We start from the raw sequence: 26,597 nt of genomic DNA, 5'->3' as shown, positions 1-26,597 counted from the left end.
AAATATACCTCAATAAAATTGTTACTTTTAAAAAGGACAGGGAGTACAGGAAAAAAGGATGATGGTGTAGAGAAGTTATATATTTGTTCAAGAATCACACGTTAGGAAATTGTGGAGGCAGGATTGCATCCAAATCCACACAATTAACACACATATTGTGTGAACAAGAGCCAGTGAAGTTCACGAAACAAAAAGCATCCAAAGGTTACCATAAAATCCTGCCAGGGAATAGAATAATTATTTAAATGCCTTGGGGCGCCTGGGTGGCTCAGTCGGTTAAGCATCCGACTTCGGCTCAGGTCATGAGCTCTCAGTTAGTGAGTTCGAGACCCACGTTGGGGCTGTCTGTGCTGACAGCTTGGAGCCTGGAACCTGCTTCCGATTCTGTGTCTCCCTCTCTCTCTGTCCCTCCCCTGCTCATGGTCAGTCTCTCTCTGTCTCCTAATAATAAATAAACGTTAAAAAAAATGTAAATGCCCTTCGAGTCAACTTCCAGAATTCAATTTGTATGCCTCTTGGGTAGTCTCATTCCACTGGTGGGATGTTTGTGATCATTGGCCAGGCATCTCCATAGAAGAGTTTTTAAGAACCAATGTTGTCCTGTGCACCCAAATGATAGAACAATTAATCTGTGTTTTTTTAGACTCTGAAGGGAGTACTCACAGCAGGCTTTTCACAGTTTGGGAAGAGCATTAGCTTTCGTGAGAAGAGCTCCATCAGGAATGGGTCAAGTGGAGGTTAGGGTACACTGTCCCAGTCGTTAAGTATGGATCAGAATTTTAAAATGTGTCTTTGGAGCAATGGCCCATCCTATTTCTCCTCTTGTGGCTCTGTAGCAATTTTCCTAAGTGTATCTAGTGTGAAATTCAGGAAAAAAAATAAAACCAAACAGTATTATTTCACCTCATTCATTTGCCATGACAACACAGAAAGTCCAAAGTGTACACAAGCCTGATTTCAGTAGTTGACAGAAACCATACCCAGTTGTTGCTGTGTGTGTGTGTGTGTGTGTGTGTGTGTGTGTGTGTGTGTGTGCGCGCGCGCGCAACTGAAATGCCACAGCATGGATGACAGGCTGAGGTCAAGAAAGATTAATGGTTTGGATAACACTGGAACCAACTCGAGACAACAATGTAAACTCTCTCTGCTATAGATTTAGAGGAAGTGAATTTACAATCCAAATAAGTACAGACAAATTTTAGTCATTAAAGTATCAGAGTGAGAACACTTCCATCAAGGTTTGAGGAGAGTAATGGTGGGCAAGGACAGGAAAAATGGATGCTCTCTTATGCTCTGATGGAGGCCAATTTGGTGGAAGCTCCTGTGAAGACATCTTAGAAACATCTCTTCAAAACCAAAATGAAAAAAAAACCAAAAAAATCCCATATGGTTTTTGACCCTGTACTTTCATTGCCAGGAACTTTCACTGTGGATACACTTGAAAAATCATAACACGATTTACTTACAGGAACACTCATTACAGCATATAAAATAAAAAACAATTTGCATGCCTGTCAGTAGGGGAGCAAGTGAATAAATCACGGTAAACTCATACTACAGATGGCGCAACAATTTAAAAAATGAGGCAGATCTATATATTCTGATCTGGAAAGATTTCTAAGATGTATTATGGCGACAAAATGGGGAAAAGAGCAATGTTATACTACCATATGCATTATAGGGCAGATGCTTAGTGAACAGAAAAAGGATATATTTAAAAAAGGATCGACACAACCACAAAAGGAAAATAAAGATATTACACACATATGCTGGTATATGCAACTTCAGAAAAACCTAGCAGTAGGGGAAGAAGATTTGAAATTCATTTATAAAGTGATTTTTCTCTGGCTCATAAGTAGTCTTATAAAGTTCTTCAAGGAAGAACCCACACCTTCCACATCTTCATCAAGACATCCATAAATGACCTCATCCACTCTTTATATGTTGTGTGTACAGTGTATCCAGGTTAAACACTCATGTATCTTAAATTTATAAACATGGGTAATTGGGAGTTTATGTAGATCTTTTAGGCAGTAGTTAGAATGAATCTGAGGGAACTATCTTCAAATAGCTATAATAAATACTCATGGAAACTTCCTTTTTAGTCCCAAGAAACTTCTATGTACATCTCAGGAGACATAAAGACTCTGGGTTTAGGTTCATCTCCCCTCTACCTCAGAATTTCTTGACTTCTTCTTGCCAAACATAAACGTTACCCCTCTGTGTTCCCCTCTCTGGACTTCTGCAGCAGTCTGCCATTTCTTTATAGAACACTCCAGAAACCTAAGTATAAATGGTTTCATTGTGTTATACTGTATTATAACCATCAATATATTTTTTGGCCTGAATTTGTTATTTGGCTGAATAATTTGAAGAATTTGTGTTCTGCTCATCTCAGCTTCCATCAGCGACCTCTGGAATACAACTTGGTACAGAAGGAGCACTTGTTTAGTTAGCGGCCATTTTACAAATATTTATTGTATCTTTACTTACACAAGGTGTTGAGAGTAAAGAACGAAACCAAGGAACATGGTTTCCCTCTCCTTAAAGCTAATGATCTATAAGAGATAAATAATATTTGCACAACAAATATGTAGTCATAAAATGTGGTAGAGGCCATGAAAGAAAAGTGCAGGATACTAGGATAGACGCTGACAGAGGACGTACTTTTGATTGATGGGCAGGGGGCGGGTGGGGTGTTAGGAGAGCCTCAGACAATGTAACACACGTATTTGTCTGCTTGGAATCATAGATGACAGTCTCAAATAAAATGAGCGAAAATCAGCAAAAATCTACAATTTACACAATGAAAAACATGGTGGATGATTTTTAAAAATCACACCCAACAGTTTGCACATTATTTTCCTGATATTCTGGTATACTCGTGAATGTTCCTCAAGCCCTGACCTTTCTCTGGAGAGAGCTTTGAATGCTACTTTGTGATCTGTCAGCTCATTTGTACTGGCTCTGGAGATGTTATTTATGAAGTTTCCCTAGGGAAATTTTGGCTATTATTATTTTCTACAGAATCTCTTGAGACAGTTACCTCAGAGAATGACATAGCCAGTAAACAGGCAAAGGGGAATAACACCATTTGCTACTTATATAAAAAGAAAAGGCAAGACACAAGTTCAGATGATAATGAGGAACAATTAAATCAGACTCTTACCTATAGAATTTATCAGGGATCCAAAGGGGAAAAAAATGATGCAAATTAAAACTTTTTGTGCTTCATGCAACCAATTTCATAGACAGTCAAGCGGGATGAGTTTGGGTCATCGATGGGATCACAAATGGCCACTTGTGATTCAGAGAGTGGCTGCAGAGGTCCTAACTGTGCTGAGAGGTCTAGGATGTGCTGAGTCACACATTCTGACTGGCTGTTTCCCAGAGGGGATGAAGTGGAGAGATGAAAAGTTCATCTGGCACAAGTTATTGTCTCTGCCTGTCTAGCCAGAAAAGCAATGTCTCCTCACTGACCAGGTTCCCTTGCCTCATAACTGCAGGGCAAGAGGAGGGCTTCTCAGCACTGCCACCCAACATGGAAATTCTTATTTGTGCCCTTCATGCCCTCCTTCTAGCCTCTCCATTTTCTTAAAGTTTATTTATTTGAGAGAGAGTGAGTGGGGGAAGGGCAGAGAGAGGGTGAGAGATTGAATCCCAAGCAGGCTCTGCACCACCAGCCAAGAGCCCAATGCGAGGCTTGAACTCATGAACCACAAGATCATGACCTGAACTGAAACTAAGAATTGGATGCTTAACTGACTAAGCCACCCAGGCTCCCCCAGCCTCTCCATTTTTACTACTGCCCACTTGCCTTCACCTGACTAGTGTTTATAGTCTAACCAGACCAACTGCATCTTCAGAAATGTTTGGATCTTTCTGCCTCTACCCTCATCTCATGGGGCTTTTCTATCCATCTCTATTCTGACATCCAGCGGCTGGAACTCTACCAGAGAAGCAGGGAGGGGCATTATGTTGTTGTTTTTTTTTTCTCAAACTGGAGAATATTCAGTTATAATCGGTGATTTTGTTCCACATCACCCATACCATTTATCAGGTTAAATGGCTCTTTAAATTTTTTTAATTGGTTTTAGAGCGCTAGAAGTCGTGATGAATATATAAATAATATTCTAATAAAATATCCTATATAAATTATATAATCTAATATTCTAATAAATATAACAAATATTCCATTAAAATATATTCTAATAAAATATAAGTTAACACTGAAGGTCTTAGAGAATTTGGGGGGTGGGATTTGGAGCCCAGATTTACCATCACTTTCCAGTTTTTTGTTTTGGGCAAGAAATCAAGAAATCTACTTCCAAAAATATACTTTTCACTTTATCAAACTTTGGTATAGTGAGGATACTGCCCTCAATTAAACTCCAATCTTGATTAAATATACCTGTATTAAAACAGCAGCAAGGGGCAACTGGGTGGCTCAGTCAGTTAAGCAACCAACTCATGATTTCGGCTCAGGTCATGATCTCCTGGTTCATGGGTTCGAGCCCCATGTTGGGCTCTGTGCTGTCAGTGTGGGATCCTCTCTTTCCCTCTGCCCTCTCTCTACTCATGTTATTTCTCTCAAAATAAATAAATACACTTTTGAAGACATAAAAGAAATGGAAAGAGCAGAAAACTAACATCTATTATGTGCACTCTCAGGAGAACAACACAAAGCTGGATTCACTTTAAATTTATAACCACAGGTGTCACATGGCTACTTAGAAAATCTTATTCCAATCCTCTATTAATTTCAGACATTCATTCACCCGGCAACTTCTCTCCTCACAGTCTCCCATACTATGCTCAGTCCTCCTTCTCAGTTGATGACCTCATGGGTCACAGCCGCAATGACACAAGAACTCCTTCATCTGCCCACCAACAAGTCTACCAGCCTACAAATCTGTACACTTACCTACTCTGCCTTCTCTCCTAGCACAGTGAAAGCAGTGCCCCACTTCTACCTAAGGCCAGCTCATTACCTGAGCCCCCCGTCACAGCCAGCTCACCATCTTCAGGAGCTCACTCTGGCATTCCTCCCCATTCTTCCCCACATTATCCATTCTTTCCTCCCAATGGGCTCCTACTCTGTGCCCAGACTTGTGTATGCACATCTAAAATGTGTGTGTGTGTATTTAACAATTAAAAATTTTAAATATATTTAACAATAATAATATCAATAAAAATAATATATAAATATGAAAAACATAAAATAACTATAAATAACAACATACAAATAAGAAAATAAATATACAAAATGTTTAAAAAATCTATATTATAGTATCTGATTATATATACAAAAAGATAATAGAACATGACCAACGAGCATTTATTTTAATAGAACGTGAACAAGTAGGGCTTATTTTAAGAAGCTCATTTTCAGATTTGCAAATCAATTAATTTACTTCAGCACATCATAGAAATGATCTCAATAGAAAACACATTAGACAAATTATAGTAGATAAAAACTTCTAACAAACTAGGACTGAAAGAAAACTTCCTTATTGTAATGAACATTATCTACAAAGAGCCTAAAGCAAACATCATATGAAATCTTAGAATCTTGAAAACCCCCCATGAAATGAGGACAAACAAAGGATGTCTACTATATCCAACACTTCTCGATGCAAATGCAGTAAGTGTGAATATAAAAATATCAAAATGGGAAAGGAAGAAGTTAAACTGTCATTATTAGTTAATGACATGATTGTAAATATGGAAAATCCATAAGAATATACAGCCTAATGATCAGAATTAGTAAGAGAATTTAGCAAGTTCACAGGACACAAAGTCAATATTAAAAATCAACTGTAGGAGGAGCCAAGATGGCAGAAGAGCATGGAAGCTTTTTGTGTGTCTCATGTCCATGAAATACAGACAGACCAACACTAAACCATCCTACACACCTAGAAAACGGATTGGAAGATTAACACAACAATCTGCACAAACTGAACCACAGAATTCAGCAGGTACATGACACGAAGAGCTGAACTTGGGGAGCAAGAAGCCACGAAAGGTAGGGAACCCCTTTTGCAGGCAGAGAGAGGATGGAGACTGGAGGGGGAAGCATACGGGAAAAGCACCCCTCCCCAAAAGCAGCTGGAGAGAAAGTGGAAAATTGGAAACAGCCGCAGGGACTAAACTAAAAAGGGAGAAAGGAGAGAGTTTAAATTCCATTAAGACTGTAAACAAGGGGAGCGCAAAGGCTGCAACTCCACAGCTCGATACCTGGCGGTGCTCTGGTGGGAAACGTGAACCCTCAGGAACAGAGCGGGGTCCAGAGGTTCTCGGGCCACATGGGGAAAAGTGGTTCCACTGCTGGAAGGACATTTGGTAGAGACTGTTGAAGCCACATGGTCCCAGCAGACCCCGGAAGGCAGCCACACTCGCTGGTGCTGGGGCAAGGTTGTTAAGGGTGAAGCCTGCTGTCAGATGTGTGTTGTGATTTTCCATAATCCCTGAAACGCTGCTGCTACACTGCCTCACGATCTTTTTGGGGGGCAACCTGGCACCTAGCTGCAGTCTCGGGGCACTGGCAACAGCAGGGTCCAGCGGGTGTTCCTGGGTGCAGCCGACATTCGGCCATTGCTCAGTGAGGCCCTTCCACAGAGGGGCAGAACCGGTCAAAGCCACAGTCCTTCGGAAGTAAGGGGCTGGGGAAAAAGCCACATCTGAGACAAAACTTGGGAGAGAGGTACTGCCTGGGGCCTGGGCACAGAGAGTGGAAAAGCGGGGAGGGGATGAGAGTTGAAGATGGAGGACCAGTGTGCGATTGCTGATACGGGAGAACAGACTGGGTAGCTGGGTGGTGCCATTTTCACCGCTCACTTGCATGCGCATGTACTAGCACCACAACAATCCACCCAGTAGGCTAGCAGCGCCATCTAGGGGACAGCAGAGCTGTTACACCGAGCCCCGCCCAACTGGGCCAACTTTGCACTTCAAGAACACCATCTCCCCGCCGGCTTAATTTATGGACTATAAAGAGCTACATGGACTGACCTCTAGGGGAAAATGAAGCAATTTCAGTCCTACTTCAATCTGTTAGCAGGTTCATCTATTCAACTTTTCTTTTTTCTTTTTTTTTCTCTTTTTCCTTTTTCTCTTTTACAATTATTTTCTTTTTCTTGAATAGAGAAAGAGAAAAGCCTCATTTTTATTTTCAATTTTTATTAAAAATATGTCTTTAATTTTTATTACTATATTTTTTACATTTTTGTAAATTTTTTTCAAATTCTACTTTACTTCCATCATTGTATTTCAGTCTACTTCAGTATACTCACCTTTTCAAATTTTCACACAGTTTCTTTTTTTTTCTTTATTTTTCTTTTTTTCTCTTTCATTTCTTTTTCTTCAATGCAGAAAGAGAAAAACTTCATTTTTACTTTCAATTTCTTTTAAAAATATTTTTATTTACGGGGCGCCTGGGTGGCGCAGTCGGTTGGGCGTCCGACTTCAGCCAGGTCACGATCTCGCGGTCCGTGAGTTCGAGCCCCGCGTCAGGCTCTGGGCTGATGGCTCAGAGCCTGGAGCCTGTTTTCGATTCTGTGTCTCCCTCTCTCTCTGCCCCTCCCCCGTTCATGCTCTGTCTCTCTCTGTCCAAAAATAAATAAAAACGTTGGAAAAAAAATTAAAAAAAAATAGATAAAAATATTTTTATTTAATTTTTATTACTATATTTTTTGCTTTTATGTAAATTTTTTCAAATTCTATCTTACTCTCATTTTATTTCAGTCTACTACAGTGTATTCACTTTTTCAAATTTTCCAATGATTTTTTTTCTTTTTTTCTCTTTTTCATTTATTTTCTTTTTTCTTAAATACATAAAATGAAAAAATTCATACTTCTTTTTAATTTTTATTAAAAACATTTTTTCTTAATTTTTTCTACTATATTCTCTACTTTTGTGTATATTTTTCAAATTCTATTTTACCCACATAATTTCATTTTAGTCTACTTTAGTGTATTCATTTTTTCAAATTCTCAAACGATTTCCTTTTTTTTTTTTCCCCTCCCCCCTTTTATTTTTGTTTCTCTAATCTGTCAAACCACTTTCAACACCCAGACGAAAACACACCTAGGATCTAGCATCATCTCTTCAATTTTTGTGTGTGTGTGTTTTAATTTTTAATTTTAATATTTTTTATTTTAATTTAATTTCAATTTTTCTACCTCATTAATTCCTTTCTGCCTTCAAAATGACAAAATGAAGGAATTCACCCCAAAAGAAAGAGCACAAAGAAACGACAGCCAGGGATTTAACCAACACAAATGCAAGCAAGATGTCTGAACCAGAATTTAGAATCACGATAATAAGAATAGTAGCTGAAGTCAAAAATAGATTAGAATCCCTTTCTGCAGAGATAAAAGAAGTAAAAAATAGCCAGAATGAAATTAAAAATGCTATAACTGAGCTGCAATCATGGATGGATGCAGCGGTGGCAAGGATGGATGAGGCAGAACAGAGAATCAGCGATATAGAGGACAAACTTGTAGAGAATAAGGAAGCAGAAAAAAAGAGGGAGATTAAGGCAAAAGAGCATGATTTTGGAATTAGAGAAATCAGTGACTCATTAAAAAGGAACAACATTAGAATCATAAGGGTCCCAGAGGAGGAAGAGAGAGAAACAGGGGTAGAAGGGTTATGTGAGCAAATCATAGCAGAAAACTTTCCTAACCTGGGGAAAGACACAGACCTCAAAATGCAGGAAGCACAGAGGACTCCCGTTAGATTCAACAAAACCCGATCATCAACAAGGCATATCATAGTCAAATTCACAAAATACTCAGGCAAGGAGAGAATCATGAAAGCAGCAAGGGAAAAAAAGTCCCTAACCTACGAGGGAAGACAGATCAGGTTTGCAGCAGACCTATCTACAGAAACTTGGCAGGCCAGAAAGGAGTGGTGGGATATATTCAGTGTGCTGAATCAGAAAAATATGCAGCCAAGAATTCTTTATCCAGCAAGGCTGTCATTCAAAATAGAAGGAGAGATAAAAAGTTTCCAAGACAAACAAAAATTAAAGGAGTTTGTGACCACTAAACCAGCCCTGCAAGAAATTTTAAGGGGAACTCTCTGACGGGAGAAAAGACGAAAAAATATATATATAAATAAATAGACACCAAAAGCAACAAAAGATTAGAAAGGACCAGAGAACACCACCACAAACTCCAACTCTACAAGCATCATAATGGCAATAAATTCATATCTTTCAGTACTCACTCTAAACGTCAATGGACTCAATGCTCCAATCAAAAGACATAGGGTAACAGAATGGATAAGAAAACAAGATCCATCTATATGCTGTTTACAAGAGACCCACTTTAGACCTAAAGACACCTACAGATTGAAAATAAGGGCATGGAGAACCATCTATCATGCTAATGGTCAACAAAAGAAAGCTGGAGTAGCCATACTTGTATCAGACAATCTAGACTTTAAAACAAAGACTGTATCAAGAGATGCAGAAGGGCGTTATATCACAATCAAGGAGTCTATAGACCAAGAAGACCTAACAATTGTAAACATTTATGCGCCAAAAGTAGAAGCACCCAAATATATAAATCAATCACAAACATAAAGAAACTCATCGACAGTAATACCATAATAGTAGACTTCAACACCCCACTCACAGCAATGGACAGATCATGTAAGCAAAAAATCAACAAGGAAACAATGGCTTTGAATGACACATTGGACCAGATGGACTTAGTAAATATATTCAGAACATTTCATCCTAAAGCAGCAGAATATACATTCTTCTCCAGTGCACATGGAACGTTCTCCAGAATAGATCATATACTGGGACACAAATCAACCCTAAGTAAGTACAAAAATATTGAGATCATACCGTGCATATTTTCAGACCACAATGCTATGAAACTTGAAATCAACCACAAGAAAAAATTTGGAAAGGTAACAAATACTTGGAGACTGAAGAACATCCTACCAAAGAATGAATGGGCTAACCAGAAGTTAAAGAGGAAATTAAAAAGTATATGGAAGTTAATGAAAATGATAGCAACCACAACCCAAAACCTCTGGGACACAGCAAAGGCGGTCATAAGAGAAAAGTATATAGCAATCCAGGACTTCCTAAAGAAGGAAGAAAGATCTCAGATACACAACCTAACCTTACGCCTTAAGGAGCTGGAAAAAGAACAGGAAATAAAACCCAAAACCAGCACAAGACAGGAAATAATAAATATTAGAGCAGAAATTAATGCTATTGAAACCAAAAAAAAAAAAAATACAGTAGAACAGATCAATGAAACCAGAAGCTGGTTCTTTGAAAGAATTAACAAAACTGATAAACCACTAGCCAGTTTGATCAAGAAGAAAAAGGAAAGGACCCAAATAAGTAAAATCAAGAATGAAAGAGGAGAGATCACAACCAGCACAACAGAAATAAAAACAATAATAAGAGAATATTATGAGCAATTATATGCCAATAAAATGGGCAATCTAGAAGAAATGGACAAATTCCTAGAAACATATATACTACCAAAACTGAAACAGGAAGAAATAGAAAATTTGAACAGAACCAAAACCAGTAAGGAAATCGAATTAGTAATCAAAAATCTGCCAAAAAACCCAAGAGTCCAGGACCAGATGCCTTTCCAGGGGAATTCTACCAAACATTTAAAGAAGAGTTAATACCTATTCTCTTGAAACTGTTCCAAAAAATAGAAATGGAAGGAAAACTTCCAAACTCTTTCTATGAAGCCAGCATTACCTTGATTCCAAAACCAGACAGAGACCCCACTAAAAAGGAGAACTATAGACCAATTTCCCTGATGAACATGGATGCAAAAATCCTCAATAAGATATTAGCCAACCGGATCCAACAATACATTAAAAAAATTATTCGCCATGACCAAGCAAGATTTATACCTGGGATACAGGGCTGGTTCATTATCTGCAAAACAATTCACGTGATTCATCACACCAATACAAGAAAGGACAAGAACCATATGATCCTCTCAATTGATGCAGAGAAAGCATTTGACAAAATACAGCACGCCTTCTTGATAAAAACCCTCAAGAAAGTAGATATAGAAGGATCATACCTCGAGATCATAAAAGCCATATATGAACGACCCAACGCTAATATCATCCTCAGTGGGGAAAAACTGAGAGCTTTCCCCATAAGGTCAGGAACAAGACAGGGATGTCCACTCTCACCACTGTTAATCAACATACTATTGGAAGTCTTAGCCTCTGCAATCAGACAACACAAAGAAATAAAAGGCATCCAAATCATCCAGAAGGAGGTCAAACTTTCACTCGTCACAGATCACATGATACTCTACATGGATAACCCTAAAGATTCCACCAAAAAACTGCTAGAACTGATTCATGAATTCAGCAAAGTTGCAGGATATAAAATCAATGCACAGAAATCAGTTGCATTCCTATACACCAACAATGAAGTGACAGAAAGAGAAGTCAAGGAATCGATCCCATTTATAGTTTCACAAAAAAACATAAAATACCTAGGAATAAATCTAACCAAAGAGGTGAAAAATATATACACTCAAAACTGTAGAAAGCTTATGAAAGAAATTGAAGAAGACACAAAGAAATGGAAAAAGATTCCATGCTCCTGGATAGGAAGAACAAATATTGTTAAAATGTCGATAATACCCAAAGCAATCAACATATTCAATGCAGTCCCTATAACACCAGCATTCTTCACAGAGCTAGAACAAATAATCCTAAAATTTGTATGGAACCAGGAAAGACCCCGAATAGCCAAAGCAATCTTGAAAAAGAAAACCAAAGCAGGAGGCATCACAACCCCAGACTTCAAGCTATACTACAAAGCTGTAATCATCAGGACAGTATGGTAGTGGCACAAGAACAGACACTCAGATCAATGGAACAGAATAGAGATCCCAGAAATGGACCCACAATCGTTTGGCCAACTAATCTTTGACAAACCAGGAAAGAATATCCAGTGGAATAAAGACAGTCTCTTCAGCAAGTGGTGCTGGGAAAACTGGACAGCGACATGCAGAAAAATGAACCTGGACCACTTTCTTATACCATACACAAAAAGAAACGCAACATGGATGAAAGACCTCAATGTAAGACAGGAAGCCATCAAAAAACTCGAGGAGAAAGCAGGCAAAAACCTCTTTGATCTTGGCCGCAGCAACTTCTTACTCAACACGTCTCTGGAGGCAAGGGAAACAAAAGCAAAAAGGAACTACTGGGACCTCATCAAAATAAAAAGCTTCTGCACAGCGAAGGAAACAATCAGCAAAACTAAAAGGCAACTGACAGCATGGGAGAAGATATTTGCAAATGACATATCAGATAAAGGGTTAGTATCCAAAATCTATAAAGAATTTATCAAACTCAACACCCAAAAAACAAATAATCCAATGAAGAAATGGGCAGAAGACATGAATAGATACTTCTCTAAAGAAGACATCCAGATGGCCAACCGACACATGAAAAAATGCTCCACATCACTCATCATCAGGGAAATACAAATCAAAACCACAATGAGATACCACCTTACACCTGTCAGAATGGCTCACATGAACAACTCAGGCAACAACAGATGTTGGCAAGGATGCGGGGTCTTTTGCATTGTTGGTGGGAATGCAAGCTGGTGCAGCCACTCTGGATAACAGTATGGAGGTTCCTCAAAAAGCTAAAAATAGAACTACCCTATGACCCAGCCATTGCACTACTAGGCATTTATCCAAGGGATACAGGGGTGCTGTTTTGAAGGGACACATGCACCCCCATGTTTATAGCAGCACTATCAACAATAGCCAAAGTATGGAAAGAGCCCAAATGTCCATTGATGGATGAATGGATAAAGAAGATGTGGTACATATGTACGATGGAGTATTACTCGGCAATCAAAAAGAAGGAAATCTTGCCATTTGCAACTATGTGGGTGGAACTGGAGGGTATTATGCTAAGTGAAATTAGTCTGTCAGAGAAAGACAAAAAAAAATATGATTTCACTCATATGAGGACTTTAAGAGACAAAACAGGGGCGCCTGGGTGGCGCAGTCGGTTAAGCGTCCGACTTCAGCCAGGTCACGATCTCATGGTCCGTGAGTTCGAGCCCCGCGTCAGCCTCTGGGCTGATGGCTCAGAGCCTGGAGCCTGTTTCTGATTCTGTGTCTCCCTCTCTCTCTGCCCCTCCCCTGTTCATGCTCTGTCTCTCTCTGTCCCAAAAATAAATAAACGGTGAAAAAAAAAAAGAGACAAAACAGATGAACATAAGGGAAGGGAAACAAAATTAATATAAAAACAGGGAGGGGGACAAAAGAGAAGAGACTCATAAATATGGAGAACAAACTGAGGGTTGCTGGAGGGGTGGTGGGAGGGGGGATGGGCTAAGTGAGTAAGGGGCATTAAGGAATCTACTCCTGAAATCATTGCTTCACTATATGCCAATTTGGATGTAAATTTTAAAAAATAAAAAATAAAGTTAAAAGAAAAATCAACTGTATATTGCTAAACAAGCAACAAATTACTAGAAAATAAAATTTTGATAAGTAATTACCATTTGTAATCATATCAGAAATATGCATAGGCATAAATCTAAAGACAGATACATTAGCTCTCTACAATAAAAAGTGAAACCCAGGAGAGAAATCAAGGGATACCTAAATATACAGGAAAATACATAGATATATATAAAATTTATGAAGGAAGGTTTAATTTTTTTTTTTAAATTTTTTCAATGTTAATTTAGAGTACTCTAAATATTTTAATTTTAATTATTTGTGTATTTAGAGAGAAACAGAGAGTGAGTAGAAAAGGGGCAGAGAGAGAGGGAGACAAAGAATCCAAAGCAGGCTCTAGGCTCTGAGCTGTCAACATAGAGACTGACGCGGGGCTGGAACTCACGAACCGTGAGATTGTGACCTGAGCCGAAGTCAGTCGCTTAACCAACTGAGCCACCCAGGCATGTTTAATATTTTAAAAAGACCTTAATCCTCTCTGAATTAGATTCAATGTAACCTGGTACAAATACCAGTACTTTTAAAATGCAAGTTGACAGGGGCCCCTGGGTGGCTCAGTCAGTTGAGCATCAGACTTCGGCTCAGGTCGTGATCTCACGGTCTGTGAGTTCGAGCCCTGTGTCGGGCTCTGTGCTGACAGCTCAGAGCCTGAAGCCTGCTTCGGATTCTGTGTCTCCCTCTCTCTCTGCCTCTCCCCCACTCATGCTCTGTCTCTCTCTCTGTTTTTGTCAAAAATAAATAAACATTAAAAAAATAAAATAAAATGCAAGTTCACAAGCTGATTATGAAATTTACATTGAATTACAAAGGGCCAACTCCAGTCAAGATAATCCAGAAGAATTATGTTACTGAATTCTGCTCCTTGTAGAAAGCTACAGTAATTAAGGTAGTGTGATAAATGTGTAAGTGTACACACTTAGTGTATTGATTAGTAGTAGTGTAGTGTATTGTAGTGATTAGTGTAGTGTATTGATTAGTAGATCAATAGAACAAAGTCTAGAAATCCATACATATTTGGTGGCTTGACTAGCAACAAATGTGTTACTGCAGTGCAATAAGAAAAGGAGAAACTTTTCAGTGAACGGTGTTGGGTTAATTAGATTTCCTTATGGGGAAAAAGTGAATCTTGACCCTCGATGACAGATCTACATGTAAACGTTAAAACAGCCATGCTACTACGAAACAGGGTAGAATATTGTCACCTTGGTATAGGCAAAGATTTCCTAAACAGGACACAGAAGACACAACTGATGAGGAAAAGATGGATAAACTATCTACACCACATTTTAATCCAAGCTTTTTGACTGCTAAAAAAAATAATATCCTGGGGCGCCTGGGTGGCTCAGTTGGTTGAGCGTCCGACTTCAGCTCAGGTTATGATCTCGTGGTCTGTGACTTAGAGCCCCGCGTCAGGCTCTGTGCTGACAGCTCAGAGCCTGGAGTCTGCTTTGGATTCTGTGTCTCCCACTCTCTGCTCCTGCCCTGCTCGTGCTCTGTCTCTCTCTCTGTCTCAAAAATAAATAAATATTAAAATTAAAAAAAATAATAATATCCTTACAGAGTGAAAGGTAAGTCATAGATTGGACAAATAAATTATATTCAAAAATGGGCCACTGAGAAGAAAAGGCAACCAAGAGATGTACAAGACTTAAGCACTTTATAAAAGAGGCTTCCAAATGGCCAACAATCATATAAAAATGTGTCCAAAGTCCCAAGACACCAGGGAAGTTCAAACTAAAACCACAACCAGATGACAGTACACATTTACTAGAACACTGTAGAGCAACTGACAATACCAAATATTGGTAGGGTTTTATAGCAACCTGAATTACCATATATGGCTGATGTGTGTATAAATTGGAACTTCTTTTGAAAACCATTTGCCAGCAGAACCCCTATGAATCCTAGGATCCAATGATTTAATTCTTAGGTTTACATCCCCAAATATATGTACTTTTGCTTACCAAAAAATACAAACAAGAATGTTAATAGCAGGACTATTTGTAAAAGTCTCAAACTGGAAACCACTCAAATATCCATCAGTAGTGAGATGGATAAGTAAATTATGGGATATTCATGCAATGGAGTATGATAGAGAAATCACAATACATTATTGCTACCCATGACGATGTGGATGAATCTCAAAACACAACACAACCACTTTGCATCCCACCCTCCCCAAATAACATCACTCACTTCCTGTGTTCTCACCAAGCCACTCCCTCTGATCCTTTGTCCAATCATTTGGACTTGGCGGTTATCAAAGTCACAATATCTGTATCTTCCCAAGTTTGCAGTCTCCTTCCTTCCCATGTTCTTTGTCTCCTTATTTCTGACCTCTCCATGGCACTTGAAATAGTGTGCACTCCCTCCTTTGTGAAACAGTCTCTAGATTCTAGGATGCCATACTCGCCCTAGCTTCCAGGCTGTTCCTTCTCTGTCTGGTTGCCTGAGTCTTCTTTCTCCATCAGAACTATAAGGATGCTCTGGGTCTTTACTCCTTGGCCCTTTTCTTTTAGCTATTTAATTTCTCTCCACATATGCTCCCTTGAAGTCTTGGCTTAACTAGCATCTATAAGCCTATTTTCCCCACATTTGTGTTTTGTTGGACTTTTCCTTGGACCCTGGATGTCTCTTCTGAGCTTTGGACTTGCTGCCTGTTCCGCAGCTCTACTTGGATGACTAAAAGGCAACTCAAAATTAACACAGCTAAAAGAGGTTTCTTGATTTTCACAATGAATCTGATTCTCCTCAGATCTCCCCATGTTAGTGGATGACACAATCATTCACCCAGTGGCTCAGGCCAACAATGTAGGAGTCATTATTTATTTTACTCTTTCTTTTAGCCAAGGATCAGGCATGTTTTCTGAGCAGGGCCAGTTGGACTCTCTCCCAGGACTTTGAACCTTGAGTGGGGGACACAAGGTTAGAAAATTGGTTGGAGCTGATTCATTTCAGCTGAGACAGCCTTGAGAGCCTGTCTGTTGGTTCCTGCTGCCTAGATTCCCAGAACTGCCTTTGTCCCTCATTTTCTGGAGACCTCTGCTTCTTCAGCTTTATGTCTGAGGCTGTAGACTACTCCATGTCCTCCCTCAAGTAAAATTTTTTTTTCCTTGAAATTTTCTAATAGCTTCTTGTGTTGTCTGCAATAAATAAATCCTCTGCAATATTGATGAGTAAATGAGTAAGTGAATGTCTGCATTATAAAGACTCAGTTTCTTGCCTTTTGGTCCACCACTCAGTCATTCAACGACCATGTCTGCAACCATTACTGTGTACAGGCCACACAATTAACACTGTTCTCTGCTAAGTTCCTCTTCAGGGACTGCTGTCCCTTGTTCTCCAATTAGCCACGCTTGTCCGGGCCATATGTAAGGACACCTTTGTCCTGCGATAGCACCGGATAATACAGGGTAACCTCTCCTTTCTCAAGATCCTTAATTTAATCACATCCCTTCCTAAGATAACAAAGCTGGACACTAAGGTAAGAAGAGTTGATTTTAGCCAATGATAGACTTGCAATTGGAATCCAATAGTGTGGACTGAACTCAACTCTGATGTGCATAGAAGTGACTGTGTTTGGAAGGGAGGATGAGGGCATGGAGAAGGGGTAAGCCAGGACCTGGTAGTCAGTGGAGTAACAGTTACAAAGAGCCAGGAACAGGGTTGGTCCATGTGAAACCCATCTGGGTTTGTTAACCTGCACTTATCAAAGTTAGGCTCCTCCCCTCCCACGGAGGCTGGGAGACAGGGGAGCCATCTTCTGGTGCTGGATGGAGCAAACTAAATTCTTGTGGCAGCTTTGCATTTTCTCAGGCAGACACTTTAAGGGGAGCTAATGCCATCCTAGGGATACAGTCCTGAGCTGTTAGAAATGGTGTTAGTGTTTTGTTCATGTCTTTATAGACCAAGGTCGAGGCCTAGTCAAGAAGATGGTGCAGAAGAGCCTGGCTAGAATTTGGTCAATTTTGTCACCAGGTAGACCCAATGTGATCAGAGGAGTCCTTTCAAGATGGACCTGACAGGCAGAGAGTTGCCGTTAGAGAGAGTGCGGAAGATGTTACGTGGCTGGCTTTGAAGGTGGAGGAAGGCGCCTGGAAACCAATGAATTCAGGCAGCCTCAAAAAGCAGGAAAAGGGAAGAGAACACTCTTTTCTAGACCTCCAGAAGGAATATAGCTCTGCAGACAGCTTCATGCTAGCCTAATGAGACTGATTTTGCATTTCTGACCTCCTCCCGAATTGTAAGATACGGAGTTTGTGGTTTTAAAGCTTTTTCATTTTCTTCTGAAATAGCTAAAATTCATTTACAGTGAAATGCACAGATATTAAGTATAGAATTTAATGAATATTTACAAATCTACACCCTGATCTAAGCAGCACCACAATAACGAGAACAGAATATTTTAACCACTCCCCAAGTTTCCCACATGTGACCTTCTTGTTAATCTCTGCAACCCATAGGTAATCATTGTTCTGATTAGTTTTGTTGTTTGTGAGCTTTCAGGGCAAGCAATGCAGGGCAAAAGAAAATAATGTCTTAATTATATTGTGAAAATAGCTTTAAGTCCATTTACTCCAATTCATGTCGTTTTAGTCACTAAGTTTATGGTAATTTGCTCCAGCAGCATTAGGAACCTAATACAGCAGTTATTTCTGCATAATGAAATATGGGTATTTATTATTTTATTTACAATGTCTGTGTTCCCATATTTTATATAAAATATGTATTATATATTTTTTAATTAAAAAATTTTTAATGTTTATTTATTCTTTAAAAATTTTTTTTAACGTTTTTATTTATTTTTGAGACAGAGAGAGACACAGCATGAACGGGGGAGGGGCAGAGAGAGAGGGAAACACAGAATCGGAAGCATGCTCCAGGCTCTGAGCCATCAGCCCAGAGCCCGACGTGGGGCTCGAACTCGCAAACCGCGAGATCGTGACCTGAGCTGAAGTCGGACGCTTAACCGACTGAGCCACCCAGGCGCCCCTATGTTTATTTATTCTTGAGAGAGAAACCACGTGAGCAGGGGAGGGGGCAGAGAGGGAGGCAGAATCCAAAGCAGGTTCCAGGTTGTGAGCTGTCAGTGCAGAGCCCAACATGGGGCTTGAATTCTCGAACCACAAGATAATGACCTGAGCCGAAGTTGACGCTCAAGCAACTGAGCCACCCAGGCACCCTGTATTTTGTATTTTTTAAAATTACTTAAATTTTTAAAAGTTTAGAACAAATCCAAAGACTTTCTAATGTCCAGGCTAGCTCACACTCAGGTACACATGTCTACTTAAATATCTTCTCTGGGGCACCTGGGTGGCTCAGTCAGTTGAGCGTCTGTCTGATCTGACTGTTGATCTCAGTTCAGGTCATGATCTCACAGTCCGTGAGTTTGGGCCCCACATTGGGCCCCGTGCTGATAGTGTGGAGCCTACTTGGGATTCTCTCTCTCTCTCTCTCTCTCTCTCTCTCTCTCTGCCCCACCTAGCTTGCACTCTCTGTCAAAAACAAACAAACAAACAAACAAACAAACAAAAACAGAATCTTCTCTGGCTATAGAGCTTGAGCAAACATTGCATTTGGGGTGGGACCTCACAGAGTTTTTGTTTGAAGTCCTCATTTTTTTTAAGTTTGTTTATTTATTTTTGAGAGAGAGCATGCACACCCAAGTATCAGCAGGGGAGGGGAAGAGAGAGGAAGAGAGGGAGAGAGAGAATCCCAAGCAGGCTCTGCCCTGTCAGTGTAGCTGGGGCTTAAAGTGTGAGATCATGTGAGCCCCTTAAAGTGGGGCTTAAACTGTGAGATCATGACCTGAGCCCAAATCAAGAGTAGGACACTTAACCAAATGAGCCACCCAGGAGCCCCTGAGTCCACATTTATGAAGCACCCATTATGTGTGAAGTGTTTTATAGACATCTTCATAGCAGTACCTTCTGCCATGGCAATTGCTGTTGTTACCAATTATGAGTGAGGAACCGAGCAAAATACATACTCTAAATGGGTCAGTTCACAGAGTTACCAAGTGGCAAAGTGAGGATTCAAACCCACGTCCCTCTTCAGGACCTGTGCAGAAACTGAGATGGCCCTGATTACATATTTGTAAGTGTGCAGGAACTGGCAGTGGCATCATGGGACAGGAGCAAGAATCAGAAGCCTGATTCCACCACTAAGCTTCATTCATTCATTCATTCACTCATTTATTCACTCCACAGATATTTGTGGAACACTTACTCTGTGTGAGGCATTATCATAGGGGATGGGGAATGAAGCAGTGAGCAAAATACACAAACCTACCTGCCTCATGGAGTTTGTATTCTTGTGGGATATGAAAGACCCTCAACAAAATAAATTCCATTTCCTTCATATTTTGTAAGAGAGTCCTACAAGATGCCCACAGGGCATGGTATAGTGTAGCAGAAAGGGCTGGGTTTTCGAAGCCGAATTCCTGGGTTTGAGTCCTGGCTCTGCTAGTTTCTGGCTGTGTGACTCTGGGAAAATGACTCACCCTCTCTGAGCCTCAGTTTCTCTGGTGTAAGATGGGACTAATAATTGCTATGAGCCTAACCTGTTAGGATGAATAAATCAGACAATATAGGTAAAACTCTGAGTAGGAGAATGCCATTGACCCGGAAGCTCCTCTTGGTTCTGTGGCTCTGTAGGCTACCCTGAATTCTCCTAGTTTACGATTCTGTGAAGAAACACTGGTGCACAGTCATAAATAATGGAGGTTGGTTCCAGGGTGTCTGTTCATCTGGCTGTGTCCAGCTACTCACAGGACCCTTTTCACACTCCCGATACAGGTGGTCCTTTCTGCTCAAAACAGACTATCTTGTCTTCTAATTTCCTGAACCCACACGTGGGTCCCTTCTGTTCCCAAAGAACAAGAGACAAGGCTGAGGGGAGATTGGAGCCCCGAGGGACTGTGTGCAGCTGCAGGCTTAATCTCAATTAACAAAAGCCACCTGGGGGACAGGGCTCTGCCGGGCAGCACTGGGGCCCATTTGTTCGAAGGCTGTGGGTTGCCGGGGCTTTGTTAGCGGCCCTCAGGGAGGGACTCGCAGGAAGATTTTCTTTGCTTTTCCTGGATGCCAGCCCCTCCAGGCTGCCTTTTCCTTTATAACATGGCCTACATCTGACGATTGTGTTCCTGAGCGGGGTCAGGTCCGTGGGGCTGGGAAGGTTGAATTTTAGTTCAAAATGTGTTTTCACCCTTAACTCTGCTGCCCCAGCCCAGGATACACACACACACACACACACACACCCCTCTTCTACTTAGTCCTTCATGCACTTCTCACATTGACATATTTCTGTGCCATGTGATTAATATCAGCCTTTCACAGTTACTGGGAATGTGGGGTCGATCAGGGGCTCTGTCCACGAGTACTCACCACTGCACCCTCACACTATGGGTCCGTGTTACCATTAGGGTTGCTGAATTTGGTGAATAAAAATTCAAGATTCCCATTTAAAGTAGAAATTCACAACATGAGTAATTTTCAGATAAAACAGGCACCATGCAATATTTGGGACATAGACTAAAGATGACTGGTTATTTATCTGAACTTCAAATCTAAGTGTGCATCCTGTATTTCATCTGGCAAACTCTAATTATAACTTATTTGTGCTGCTTGATAAATACACCCATGAATGAGGGAATGAACGGGGCTAATGCAAGATCAAAAGCAAAAAAACAAATATAGACATTTTATTGGCAAGAACATGTTAGATGTGGTTGTTTCAAGGTGACAGCACTACTGGGGAATTTTCATTTTTCTACGTGATTTTGCTTTCTTCTAGTTGACTACAATATGCAAAGTTTTCACCTATCACATATGTATGTATTTATACCTCTACATACACACACACACACACACGCACACATGCACACACACACATATAGCCAACTTCTTAACGTTAGTGTAAAGCCTGCTTAAAAGAAACAGCTTGTATTTTTCCTCAGCCTGAAAACCAGAATTTTCTGAACACATCCCAGAGGTTACAGGCACTTTGAGTATCCACGAGCAGATTACTGAAAGCAATATTGAGAGGCCTACATAGCTTATCAGTAAGATCAAGTACACGAGGGGTACGTAGGAATGAAAAAGTATTGCTGTTACATTATTAATCATACTGTGCTTTAGCCAATTTGCTCCTGAAGCTTTGGGGATGTAAAGATAAGTCTAGTTAAACCTAGGACACAAACTCTTGATTAAATTGCACATAATGGGGAATCTTTGGATATTTTTTTTCCCTTTGATTTGCAGCAGAAAGGTGGAAAACGAAACAAACATAAGCTCTTACAGAGAATGAGACTTGTCCCTCCCTGACCACACACAGCTTCCTGTGATGTTTTGAGGCTGGGCACCTTTGAAATTTGCATGTTGGATGACCACAGTGGCCTGGTGGTGGTGGGCATGTCACGAGTACTACACCTTAAGGGAGCAAGGATGGGGTGGGGGGACTCCCATTTGTGATGGGCCTACTCTGTGCTTGGAATAGCCCTTTGTCTCCTTTTGTCCATAAAAACAACCCTAGTTACACACATTAACCCTGTCTCATAATTGACTTAAAAATGATAAAGATTACTCCCAGGTCACACCTCCAGAAGCATTGCAAGGTGTTTAATAGTTGGAGAAAGAGTCACTTACGTTGGCTATGCTGTACTTACCAAGGCAGAAAGCCTTTATTAGAAGAAATAAATATTCTTTCTGAATATTTTCATCTCAGGATTTGAAAGATTAAAACTTTTTCTTCCATATTTTAAGGAAGCCCCCTCTAGGTTTCCAGTTCTGAAAGTGGTGGAATTAAGGTGGGGAGGGATTTCTTCTCTCCCCTATCGCTATTTTTTTAAGTTTATTTATTTATTTTGAGAGAGAGAGTGCACATGTGTGTGAGCTGGGGAGGAGGCAGAGAGAGAGAATGAGAGAGAATCCCCAGCAGGCTCTGTGTTGTGAGCCCAGAGACCAATGTGAGGCTTGATCCCACGAACCATGAAATCATGACCTGAGCTGAAATCAAGAGTTGAACATTCAACCGACTGAGCCACCCAGGCATCCCTCTCCTCTATCACTATTAATGGTACCTGATGTTCTGCAGAGATTCAGTGTGGCAAAAAGGGAAGACAAGGCTATACCCCATGTTCTCCCCAAGCCAGCATGTGTGGAGATCAGAGTGTTTCCTGGAATGACACCATGTTAGTAAACAGCAAAATCTGTAAACCTTGCCCAGCTTCAAGTCTCCTAACACCCCTTATAAAGAAATTGGGAATAAACTGAAATCCATTTTGCCTACTCAGTGAGGAGAGACGGGCCTGAAAGGGAGAAATGCTAAGTATGTCCTTCTGAAGAGTTCCTGGTCTTAAAAGGAGAAAGTTAGTTGGCTGGACTTTGGAAGAAGGAAAATGTGACTTTGAACAAAGCAAGGATGTGAATTGAGAGCACCTCATCATTCTCAGGGAAGAGAGAGGGGGAGAAACAGGCAATCTGCTAATTGCTAAGGGTGGGGACGAAAGAGCTGTGTCCATGTGCCTCTGTGTGGCAGCGTTGTGAATAGGCCACTCTAAGCTACTGATTAAATCCACTGAGCGTGGGTCAAAATTCGACTCCACCACATCTGAGTACTGCATGAACTCAAGGGACCTATTTCCAATTCACACAAAACCATCTTCTTTGCAACTATGGTGTAGAGTCTTTGAGCAAATTGTATATCAAGTGAACTGTATCAATTAAAGATGGAGGGAGACAGGTTTTATTCCTCCAGAGAAATGTCCTTAAACACACAGTGACATTTCAATTATTCTCCCATTAGTATTCTCTGAATAAAGACTTTTTTTTTTGCCTTTGCTAGTAGAAACTGCTTGGTATGCATATTTAAATAACTGCCACACTGAATTAGCTTTAAGAACAGTTTCTTAACATAATGGATGCATTAAAATGTAGAGAAAAGTAAGAGAGCCACATACAGACCTGCACGCATAAGAAAAGAGCAGGGAGTAAGAGACACTGCCAGATTCTAACCATTTTCTGAGCCTTGGATTATGATCCTGGCTTTAGGATCACAGTCTAGCCACTGATCTAAGTTAGCTCTACCTCTGTTAAAAGCTATTTGGCAAGAATGGCAGTGCCTGTCCTGATTCTGCTCAGGAAGGATGCTCTAAGGAAACCATTTCTACTCCCAGTCATTGTAAAGAAAAAGTGGTTTTTGTCCAAGTTCTGAAGATCAACCTCACACCAGCCATTGATGACAGTTAGTAGCCACAGTCACTGCCCCACAATTAATGAGGGAAGAGTATCTACTGAATGACAAGACATCTGAACTCATTCTTTGTCCTCCTATTTAGCTACAGTGTTTTGAGAAGTATGCTATCCTCCAGGCCAAGGGGAACTGTGACAAATAAACCAAGCAGTATTTATTGGTGACAGTAAAACAACAATTTGTTTCATTATAGTGTCAAATAAGTCAAGGAGAACCAAAGCCCTCAAGGAAGAGCCTACCAAAGATTTTGCAAATGCACACCTAGAAATCAGGACGGGTTTCCAGAACAATGTTTGGGGTGAAGGTGGGAGTATCTCCATTGCAAGATCCCATACAAACACTTACCACAAATTAACCAGGAAAGGATGCTCCAGACCCTGCATGATCTGGAGCTCCTTGAAGACATTTCTCACTTCGTTGCGTTCCACACACTTTTGTTTGTTCATGTATTTCATTGCGTACATCTTCTTGGTATCATTCTTCTGCACAATGCAGACCTGATGGTGCAAACCAGAGTGAGAAGGTGGTCAGGGCGTTGACAGATCATGGCTGCAAGAGACGGGACAAGACCTGTTGGGTGGCATGGCCTGGAGGCCTTATCACTTGCAAATACTCTGATGCTCAAGTTGCCACTGAGCTCTGATTTCGGAGTAAAAAAATTCATTTTCTTCCCCTATGCCAGGTCAATTCTTGAATCTCTGTTTTCTCAAAGGAGTCTGCCTGTTTTTGGCTCTTGGGGTTTTGTTTAGACAGCATTTTGGAGAAAACAGCCGCTTCTTTGCCAGGAATCTGCCAACAGCAAATGACATCCGCACTCTGCTTTGAGTGACTGTAATGGGCATGGCTAAACTACCAAGCTGAACAATACTGTGTGAAGAATTTCTCTTTAACCATACTTGATATAACCTAAAAGGACTTAAAGCACTTGGAAAATAGGGAACACGATATCCATATTTTCAAAATTCTTTTAGAGGTTCTGTATGTCTGGTAAAGTGGACAGCAGATGATTTTAAAATGCAAGCTCAATATTAATAAGAAATATTCTCGAAGTATGTCTCCACCAAGAAACTAATGATCAGGACTTGAATCTAGAACATTCTTGCAAAAATAATTAGCTTGGTGGGGCGCCTGGGTGGGTCACTGCAGCATCTGACTTCAGCTCAGGTCATGATCTCATGGCGTGTGGGTTTGAGCCCCGTGTCGGGCTCTGTGCTGATGGACAGCTTAGAGCCTTGAGCCTGTTTCACATTCTGTGTCTCCCTCTCTCTGTCCCTCCCCTGCTCACACCCTGTGTCTCTCTCAAAAAAAATTAAACGTTAAAAAATTTTTTTTTAATTAGACTAGATCTATCTTTCATGGTCTAATTTTGAGAATAAAAACATTGGATACCTGAGGAAAAAACACAAACGGGACAGCTTCTTTTCCACATAAGATTTAACTCTTACATTGAGAAGATAACTATTACTGAAGATACTGATACAGTTGGCCACTGAGTCCAAAAGTTTACTATCCTCCTTATCGTGGAGAGAAAGTCTTAAAATCTAGTGAGAGTCAATGGGCATGACGATGAAATAATTCTAAGAACAACTGGTGTTCATTATATCACACACCTCAAACTGTAGTGACAATTTTATAACAACCTGTCTGAATTATTGTTCCTCAGGGTCCCAGTCACTGGACAATCTGAATATTCTCAGACTCTGTTCCCTGAGGCATATAAACCTGCCAGTGGTTAATCATTATGGTTCTCACCTTTCCAAAACTGCCTTTCCCAATGGCTCGCAAAATTTCAAAGTGGTCAAAGTTGACTGTAAAACAAAAAGAAGAACAATGTGAGGGATTATTAGTTAGTTGCTTTTTGATCACTAATAAATAATAAAGATTTGGCGAAACTGAAGTATCTTGTTTCAACCAGCATTCCAGATGATCTTAAAATGCCCATTCATTCAATAAATATTTCTTAAACAAGTATTATTTATTAATCACAGTGCTTAGTACTGGGGGATATAGTAATGGCAAAGTAAAAATCGAATCTCTACCTTTATGGAGCCTGTAGTCTAGTAAGGACTCCATAGAGAGAGAGATGCTCGTAGCCTAAATAGTCATAAATTAATGGACAGTTAAAACTCCCCCTGAACGTTAAGGAGAGGCGTGGTGGAGCTCTAAGAGCATGTAACAGTGGATTTCACATAGGGGGTAAGGTCAGGAGGAACACCGCTGAACACTGACGATTACAGAGAGATCTGGTCCTTTATGAAGGTGGCTCTCCTCAGCATCCACATTGTAAAAATCTCTTTGCCTATTTCCTCATAACAATCACTCTGTTGTACCTAAATGATTTCTTTTTTGCCAAGAAGGATACTATTATGAGTTTATAGAATGAGCCGATTCCCAAGGCACAAATATCTTAACAGATTCCCAAGAATATGTGTGTAGGGTTTCACTGAATGGTGCTTTGAAGTTGCCATTTGAGCTTCTAGAAGTCAGAAGCAGATGTTTGTTTACATGTAGTGTGGTCTCTTGGTCAGTGCTCATGAAATTCTCAGTGATAAGAACAGCAAAGTACAGGTTCTCTCAGAAAAGGGACAACCTTTGGTTCCCTGACCTGTCGATCTTCAGGAAATGTTCCACTATGTTTCATGGTTTTTGAAATAAGGATTTAGAGGAGTAAAATTCCAAATGAGGGATTTTAAGAGTTTATTCAGAGAAGATTGCAAAACTCTAGAAGTTACCATTCTTCTCTTTTAAAAGACTATTTTGTCTGCTTCTCCAAGAATAATTACATTAGCTACTCCTGAAGGAAAAAAATATGGGTAAGGGGGAACTCTTAAGGTCTTACC

General features: G+C 40.3%; 1 protein-coding gene and 1 long non-coding RNA gene across 3 annotated transcripts in view; one reads left to right on the top strand and one right to left on the bottom strand.

The window, feature by feature from the left end:
• The window catches only part of LOC123386241, a 137,041-nt gene that overhangs the window by 37,145 nt on the left and 73,299 nt on the right, over nt 1-26,597 (top strand). The gene's annotated exons all lie outside the window — the stretch shown is intronic.
• The window catches only part of STK32A (serine/threonine kinase 32A), a 133,952-nt gene that overhangs the window by 75,011 nt on the left and 32,344 nt on the right, over nt 1-26,597 (bottom strand). For both annotated transcript variants that reach the window (XM_045060660.1, XM_006927743.5), the window contains exons 3-4: nt 25,510-25,565; nt 24,103-24,254 (exon numbers count right to left, since the gene is read on the bottom strand). In XM_045060660.1, the coding sequence (XP_044916595.1) occupies nt 24,103-24,254; nt 25,510-25,565 (208 nt within the window). The remainder of the gene's footprint in view (nt 1-24,102; nt 24,255-25,509; nt 25,566-26,597) is intronic.

The sequence above is a fragment of the Felis catus genome, chromosome A1 (genome assembly GCF_018350175.1).
Source record: "Felis catus isolate Fca126 chromosome A1, F.catus_Fca126_mat1.0, whole genome shotgun sequence".
NCBI lineage: Eukaryota > Metazoa > Chordata > Mammalia > Carnivora > Felidae > Felis > Felis catus.
Note: the sequence above shows the minus strand (reverse complement) of the source record. Positions and strands in the feature narration are given on the sequence as shown.